Source organism: Triticum aestivum, chromosome 6D (genome assembly GCF_018294505.1).
Source record: "Triticum aestivum cultivar Chinese Spring chromosome 6D, IWGSC CS RefSeq v2.1, whole genome shotgun sequence".
Taxonomy (NCBI): Eukaryota; Viridiplantae; Streptophyta; class Magnoliopsida; order Poales; family Poaceae; genus Triticum; species Triticum aestivum.
Window position 1 is genome coordinate 67,601,571 of NC_057811.1, and position 8,088 is coordinate 67,609,658.

At 41.9% G+C, this 8,088-nt stretch overlaps 1 protein-coding gene across 1 annotated transcript; it reads right to left on the reverse strand.

Annotated features, from left to right (window-relative positions):
* Positions 1 to 267: 267 nt before the first annotated feature.
* On the reverse strand, positions 268 to 5,973 carry LOC123143578 (calponin homology domain-containing protein DDB_G0272472). The gene is made up of 12 exons (XM_044562519.1): positions 5,663 to 5,973; positions 5,381 to 5,528; positions 5,199 to 5,294; positions 4,525 to 4,601; positions 3,812 to 3,885; positions 3,252 to 3,312; positions 2,428 to 2,495; positions 2,254 to 2,335; positions 1,961 to 2,047; positions 1,538 to 1,618; positions 706 to 825; positions 268 to 616 (listed from the first exon to the last, which is right to left on the reverse strand). The coding sequence occupies exons 1-12, from the start codon at positions 5,828 to 5,830 to the stop codon at positions 443 to 445; spliced, it is 1,236 nt and encodes a 411-aa protein (XP_044418454.1). The 5' UTR covers positions 5,831 to 5,973; the 3' UTR covers positions 268 to 442.
* Between the last annotated feature and the right edge of the window lie 2,115 nt (positions 5,974 to 8,088).

An 8,088-nucleotide genomic window follows, 5' to 3' on the forward strand; every position in this document is an offset into this window, starting at 1 on the left:
TTTCTTAGACAAATCCGTTTGTCTCTGTTGTGAGGTCAAGGCGTGTGGGCCGTGGAAATCGTTTTGGGCCGTACTGACCGGCCTGTTTGAAAAGCCGGATTTTTTTTTCTTGGAAGAAGCAGCAGAAATTTGTTTCTTGTGATATATAAGTAGGCTACTTTTATTTTGCTGGATATAGCTGATCCCCACGTTGGAGGTCTTTACACAAGGCAAAGGACTTCTATTTTGCTGGCAGTAAAGTTAAACTAAAAAAGAGGAAGCCTAGACTTTTGGAAAGATCTTTGGATAGGACCAGTTACCCTGTGTAAAAATTTCCCCGTGTTGTCTGATATTCCTCATAAGCAAGATTGCACTATTTTACAGTTTAATTCGACAATTGATCGCCACATTCCCGATTCAGACTACGGATTTCCAGGAGGGGATACAACGGGGATTTCCCGATTCAGAGGACTCCAAAGAAAGGGTTGGTGATGGCAGAGTTGAGCTCGGCTCCAGCGACATTCAGGACGGCCTTGTCAACCTTGTCCCTTGCCAGAAACAAGATCTCCTCGCCTTCCGGTTTCTCAAACCCGCACAGCTCGAGAAACTCTATGCCTCCAAGGCTGCCAACTCTCTCCTGCAAGGAACAGAAGACATACCATCAGTCTCAGGTTATTCGGCAGGTTTGGGCGTCGTTTTTACCAATCCAGGGAGAAGGGAATTCACCTGGAATGTAGCATTATTAAGTCTGATCTTTCTGAATTTCTCCTCGTCGGGATTTTTAACCACGTTTCCGATGTAGGTGAGGAGTGTCTGAAAAGCCCTCTTTACTTTAGCATCCTCCTCCTGTCACAACATTAGTCCCGTGTAGGTAAGTATGATCAAATTGATTATAATATCCAGACTTATTTTATATGTAAGTTATGTAAAAATCAGCATCATATAACTAGTACAGTTTATATTAAGGTTTGTGAATACACTCAAGACAAATATAAGGTTTATATTAAGAAATATCATATAGTCCCGGTAGTATGCAAATACACTCGAGACAAATATGACCCTGCACAAGTCATACCAGGCATCAAAGAGAAACTGGACACAAAGCAATGAATATCAGGAGATCCCAACTGTGCTGAGCCTATTTTCACCACAATTTTCTTTTCACCGGGTGCAGATGAGCGTGGGTTAAGAAATGGATATTTGGGTTATTATGCACGTTACTTTTCTTCTATGATTGCTACTTCTAGGAAGATAGCAGGAGCACAAACTCTTCTATTCTAGGTAAATGATGGCACAAATCTAACTTCTTGATTTGGTCAGAGTAACTTCTTGATTTGGTCAGAGGGAACATACATAAAGAAACAAGAAATTAGAGACCTTCAAAACCTGCAGCTTGCCACTCTTAACTTAGGTCCCTCAACCTCATAAACTAATGTCTATGTTCGTTACAACTGCCATTATATGTGTATGTGTCAAACTGCTCCCATATGGTGATCCATAGTTCACATCAAATTAATGGACAATGCCGTGACTTCCATGGGAAAATTACGGTTCATACCTTGTTCTGCTGCTTGATATTTCGCAAGCAATCCCTCATCCGCTCTGCCTTTGTGGCTGGTCTGACAGGTAAAAATGCACTCTGCAAAATTTAAGGCCACAGTTAAAGAATTAACCAATATTAAACATATCTTATTGAAGGTAAAATGAACTCTGGCCTCTTCAGACGGTTCTAGAGGGCCCATCACAGGCTGCCCAACCAGAAAACAATGTAGGATTCACATGGAAGAGGAGTCCTCTATTTGTTCTGAGAAGTGAGAGGTTCAAAAGTACAAGAAAATCTTGTCCATCTCACATGTTAGATTTTTGGGAAGGCAACTTAGGTGATCAAAACAGTGTAATGTCGTGTTTAAATTGACAGAGGTGCACAAAATCTGGATCAACAGGTTACAATGGCAAGGTCAATCGGATTAAAAAACGGTACCTTCTTCTCTTCAACAGGCGGTGGCGCACTTGGCTTGGATGCAGCTGGGGCTTCTGCCGGCAATCCAAGTTTTCTTCTACGTTCAGCCTGAGAATAATAATATGAGAAACTGTTTGAGGCTTAATGACTACAGCTAGTTAGCAACCAAATAAAATTGCATTCAGTTGAATATCTCCAGGTTAAATCAAAGTAGATCATTCCTTTCCTATACAAAAGGTAAATTTATACTAGTAACTGAAACCAAACTAGCAGCATATGAATATTCCTGAAATTGAGATGGATGAATAAGAAACCTTGTCCTCTTCAAGTTTCTGGCGAATCTTTTCTCTGGCTCTCTTCTCCTCCTCTTTCTCAAGCCTTCTCAATTCTATGATGCTGCCGATGGCAAGGAAAAATTAAGCAAAACTTGATATTACCAGCATATGTCTAGTAAAATAAATAATAATAAACTAAAATAAAGAACCAACCGTTTCCTTTCATTTAACTCCTCCATTTTTTTGGCTTCAAGAAGCTCCTTACCAATCCTTATGCGCTCCTATAAAAAAGCCTAATCCGTGAGGCAAAATAATAATAAAAACTTAAAAAATGTATACTAGATATAATGCTAAGAAATAGTATGCTAAGGCCATTACTTTCTAATGTTGAGCCAAAGTGTAACTTGAAAATGATGAGATGTTATCACATGAAACATAAACTAGCATTGAGATAACATGGATAAAATTTTGTGTTTGGTACCTCACATAAACAATGTAGTATAGTTTGTAAACATTGTCTTGCTGATAGTACTGCAGAGTAAAGACTAACATGAAAAAAGGAAAATGTGTTTACCCTAAAAACCTCCAACAAACAATCTGTTGGAGATATACATAATAACATATTCAGAAGATGAACAAGAAAATAAAATAAACTCCTTCCACTTGCAAATACACATCAGCGGACAAATTTGAGACTAGAGGTTAAATAAAATATAAAATGAAAACCATAGTAAGCTTTTGTACTGAAATATTAACATAAAGGGCTATCGTAAACATATTTGTTCAGCAAATATTCTTCCAATTTGGATTGTATGGTCCAAGACGCATGATTGAACAATTATAAAATGGAGTAAAAAAATGATCATCTGTCCAGAAGAAGCCAGATGGAGATATATGTTACAGGTTATGCTGATGTCGTTCTCTGTTTATTCTGATTAACAAATTTATATACATTTAAACTACATAAGTAGGCATATATTACAAATCAAGAAAGTAAAAAAAGACGTTTTTACAGGGGCAAATGAAAGTTGACATACCTTTTCCCTTTCTCTCTCCATCCTTTTTTCTTCTTCTTCATTCTTTTTACGAGCACGCTCCCTACAAGAGGGATGGATACTCTCAGTACGAGGTGTCTTGGAAGAAAATATTATTCCACAAAAAGATACATACTGAGTTCAAGACAAGTGCTCTTTATCTCTGAAATTTATCGTCCATAACCTATGGCTACTATATGTTACTATGCCCTTTATTCTGAATTCCAAGCTCTAAGATTTCTGCACAATTATGGAGAAATGGTACCTTTCAAAAGCAGTGCTGTAAAAACTGCAATTTTTTTCTACTAAAGCTATCATTCCCCAAAGCGCATGCTTAGGGCACTGCATGTTCACAAAAGTATAAATGCACCATATTTATGTTGTGTATTATAGTTACTTATTAAAGTTAAAGGTAGAAAATAAAGAACATAATAAGTATCCAAATGTCAACGAATTGATTCAGTACAACGAAAAATAGCCCTACAAACAGACAAATATCTGCTACTTCTAAAGAGAATTATTTAACCACCAGCCCATGATTCATGAATGGTTTATAAAAGCACCTCAGCTCCTGTGCCTTAATCTTCTTCTCTTCCTCGGTTAGAGAGGGCTTGTTAGCCACGGTGTTGGCCGGCACCTGAGAGGTGAAATAAGATAACTTAAATAAGAAACCTGCAGATGATATGCGCTGGAGAGAAATATTGTTCTAGCCAAAAGTGTCAGTAACATCTATTCAGCCCCATTGAACACTGTTAATAGATGCTCAGTAGACAAAACTAAGTCAAGCAAGCAAGTTGGTCCTTGTGCATGGGCAGTTGGGCACACATGGAAGCAGCAATAAGTGGAGGAGCTTTGGCAGTTGAATTCAGCATCAGCTATAGTTTAAGCTGATAATGTTTACTTCAAAGTAGCATTTCACCATAAAGTGAGCACATCCAATTAAAGCTTTTTGTACAAAATCCCTTAAATGTTGCATGCTTATATTGTGTAGACACTTCTTGAACCATGGAATTCCAAAGTGGTGAAACCATGTCATTTGGGAAAAGTACACCACCCTCATACATTCATATGAATTAACCATTGCTTCTGGAAGAAGCATGGATAACATATCAAAGAATAAAGTTGCTACTAACTGCAATTAATTAAAATATAACTGTGATGAAAAGACTACCAAAATAATACTTATTGGCAAATATGGGACCAAGCACCATCAGAAATCAAAATGAGCAAATCTCTACTCTAACAAACAATGAAGAATAAAATAAAAACTTCATACCATAGGCATTTCATCAATATCCGGATCCTCCTGATGCTCAGAGAGCCAATTAATGGCGCCTTCAATGGTGCTATTACCTATGTAAAAGTACACGGGTTCAGGAAAATTATGAACAACATTATGTATTAATTTGCAGCTGCATGAGATAATATCAAAAAAGGACCTATAAAATATGACTGGAGAGTGGAGATGGTAAAAGAATATTTCTATACACTTTATGCTAGTCCATTCAGGTAATTTAGTTATTTGACGCCACTGTCATCTTTAAGAAATTTATATAGTTTAATAAAAAGAGATTGTAATTTGATATAGTTGGTTATTCAGTATTATCACCCCTGTTCACATTTGTATGTTATCCAATAATTAAACTATCAATATTTTCTTTCATTTACATGGTTTTCCTTGGCTAAGTAATCTGATATTTTATGCCATTCAGAACCAATAGTATATCCTAGCGTGACACAGCACTTTGAGTAAGTTTATTCTTTATTCGATGAATATGAAGTAAATTAAGATATGGCTCTCAATAAATCGCAGGCAATGTTATGTTTGAGATATTCTGACAAAGGCCACAGTAAAATGATCTTATTATCATAGGCAATGTTATGTGCAGTGGCATCATCGACCGATAACATGACAGTCAAAGGAGTCGGCGGCTATAGCTATATACATACCGGAGAAGTGAAGTGCCCTAGTGGCACGCGCAGTCGAAAAGCCCATCGATTCGAGTTCCCCAAGCATCTCCTTGTTCACCTCTGGGGACACCAACTCTGCCAGAATCAAAACACACCGTCAACACTCGAAATCTGTCACAGATGAACGAAACCCTTTGCTTATCTCAGATTGGAAACCGCACCTTGCGGCTCCGCACTCCCCGACGCGTCCACATCCATGGCCTCCGAGGCCGGCTTCGGCGGCGCCTCGAGATCGATGGGCTTGGCCGCCTCCATGGTCTTGTCCGTGAACTCGGCGTGGCCCGTGCGCTTCTTGTGCAGGTCCACCTCCTACACACACCGAATCGACAGGCGGAACCGGATCAGGCACCGACGGAGATGTAAATCTAGCACGCAGGATCAACGAAACCGCCAAATCCGGCCGGGTTCCGTCGGGGGGCGGAGATGGGGAGGCGAGATCTTACGGTCTGGGAGCGGCATGGCTTGCCGCAGTCGGCGCAGACGAGGTTGAGGACGGCCTCGGTGGACTCGGCGAAGTTGGTGTGGGAGGTGGCCTCGGCGTGCGCCTGCGCCTCCTCCACGCTCCTCAGCTGCACGCCGCAGTCGCCGCACCGCAGGGACAGCCCCGCCATTGCTGCTCTCTACGGGGTCGCTTCCGATCGAGCGAATTTGGGGGCGGAAGTCGAAAGCTGCTTCCTTTTTGCGAGGAGGTTTAGGGTGTGTTCGGTGAAGAGAAGAAGAGGAGACGGTCAAGCAAGTTTATCAGGATGCGCCTGCCAACGGGATCGTCCAGGAGAGGACATCCGGTTCGGATTCATCAGTTGGGAGTATTATTATTAGAGTCGTATTCAAAATATATTTTCAATAATACGTATATTTTTTCCAAAAACTTCTGATCTATTGATAATAAAATATAATAACAGCAGTAAGGTACGTATCAAATTGCACGCAGCAGAGAAAACCACGTTTTCCTACCCTGACCGCCGCCACGAGCCAGACGACTAGGGAAGGGATCTCCTTCCACCGATCTTCACCGGCGAGAGCGCTGCCCCCCTCTCCCTCCGGCTGCTGCTTCGGTGGCAGGAGGGAGGAGGGACCCCGTTCTTCCGCTTTGTCGTTAGGGTTTGGATTTGTAGGTCGTGGCGCGTTGTTGGAGTGGTGAGAGCGAGATCTGCTTCAACTTCACCCTCACACCGGCGGTGCCCTTCACGGCGGCGTCTTGGAGTTGATGGCATCGTGTGTTTGCTGATGCTTCAGATCGGCAGCGTTAGGGTTCATGGATGGTGTCGGCGAGGCGGCGGCGGCGACTCCATAGGTGTGTCTCTCCTTCTTCTCTGTCCCCGTTGCTGCGGCGTTTTCTCCGACGTCATGGTGGAGCAAGGAGATTTTGTCATCCAGGAGTACGCGCAGACGGTTGTCTACGTGACAGCTGGAAGATGGTGCATCTTGTGTTGGGTTTGGGGTTGGAGGCTGACAGTTCTGGTTTTCTCCTCCGGCTCGTAGTCGTGCGGGGGTGTCAGTTCTGAAGTTCGATGGCGTCTCCGGGGACACGTTGCCCCGGTCTGATTCTTTCAACGACAATGGTTTTGTTTCAGGCAAACTACTTTGGAGGTCCGTAAAGTTGTTGATTAACGATGGAGCCGCGTCGAGCTCAGAGTGAAGAGGTGATATGTCTCCTTTTTCTTAGTGGAGAGGGACAAACGATGTTTTTTTCATAAGATTATCCTATCTTTTCAGTCCTGTAATGTTGATGTTTACGTGGCCTGTAAGTGAATCTTTATCTTATTAATGAGACACATATTACTACGCAAAAAAAATATAACAGCAGTACACAATCACATATAAGTAAAAAAAAGTTAAGTTGTGAAGTTGGCACTGGTCCTCGCATTATTCTGGATTTGTTTAAGGTTTTATTGTGATGTTCGTGTATGGTGACTAGCATTATTCTGGTCCTTGCATTATTCTGGTCCTCGTATTATTCTGGATTTATTCTGTATAATGAGGAGACATCTCATCGACTACGAAGACGTGTATGATGACTTTATCAATTTCAAGATATTATGCCGGTTCAATTTCTTAAAAGTGCACATCCAAACAACCCCTTTTTTAGCATTTGGACACGAAAACATTGCTCCAACAGCTGCCCTGCCCTATCTGTATTTTTTGTGGTCCCCTTTTGAGGTGGCCCAAGCAGCCCCTAGTGCTGCAAGTTTGCAAAAACCAAATCGCTACGCACAGTCGCCCAACCACCACGCCGAAGCTTCCTGCGCGCTACCGCCGTACTACCTCCCTCCCGCACGCGATCGCCGCCACAACCATGGACGACACCTCCTAAGGCTACAGTGGTTTTCTGTGACAATGTTTCGACCACCTATCTCGCCACTAATCCGGTGTAGCATAAGCGCACCAAACACATTGAGCTGGATGTTTGCTTCGTGCATGAGAAGGTACAATTGGGTGAGCTCCATGTACTTCACGTACCGACCACTCAACAGTTTGCTAGCATTTTGACCAAAGGGTTGCCAACTGCTGCATTTCAGGAGTTCCGTTCTAGTCTTTACATCACCGACGCCGACGCTTCGACAAGGAGGGGGGCGGTGTTGGACGTGAAATATTTGTGTATATCTCCAATTGATCCCCCTCTTATCTCTAGCCTTGTATAGTCTAACTACTAGAGATTTGGTAGGTTAGTTGGCTTGTCACTACTAGAGATTTGGTAGGATTAGTTGTCTTGTCACGCAGGACATCTCCTGTATGTATTGTAACGACTCCGATGAATACAATTGAGTTGCATCCAATACCTTTCTACAGGAAGTACAAATCATCTCAAACATAATAAAAATTACATTAAGATTCTAAGACCATCGAATGATGACTATTGCCGCCAGAA

Bases quoted from the DNA above. Each gene is read 5' to 3' on its own strand.
- LOC123143578 (XM_044562519.1), bottom strand. From the start codon at position 5,830: ATGGCGGGGCTGTCCCTGCGGTGCGGCGACTGCGGCGTGCAGCTGAGG. The intron at 4,602-5,198 runs GTATGTATATAG...ACTTTTACATAG, and splicing joins TAGGGCACTTCACTTCTCCG to GTAATAGCACCATTGAAGGC. The intron at 1,619-1,960 runs GTACCGTTTTTT...TAAATTTTGCAG, and splicing joins CGCCTGTTGAAGAGAAGAAG to AGTGCATTTTTACCTGTCAG.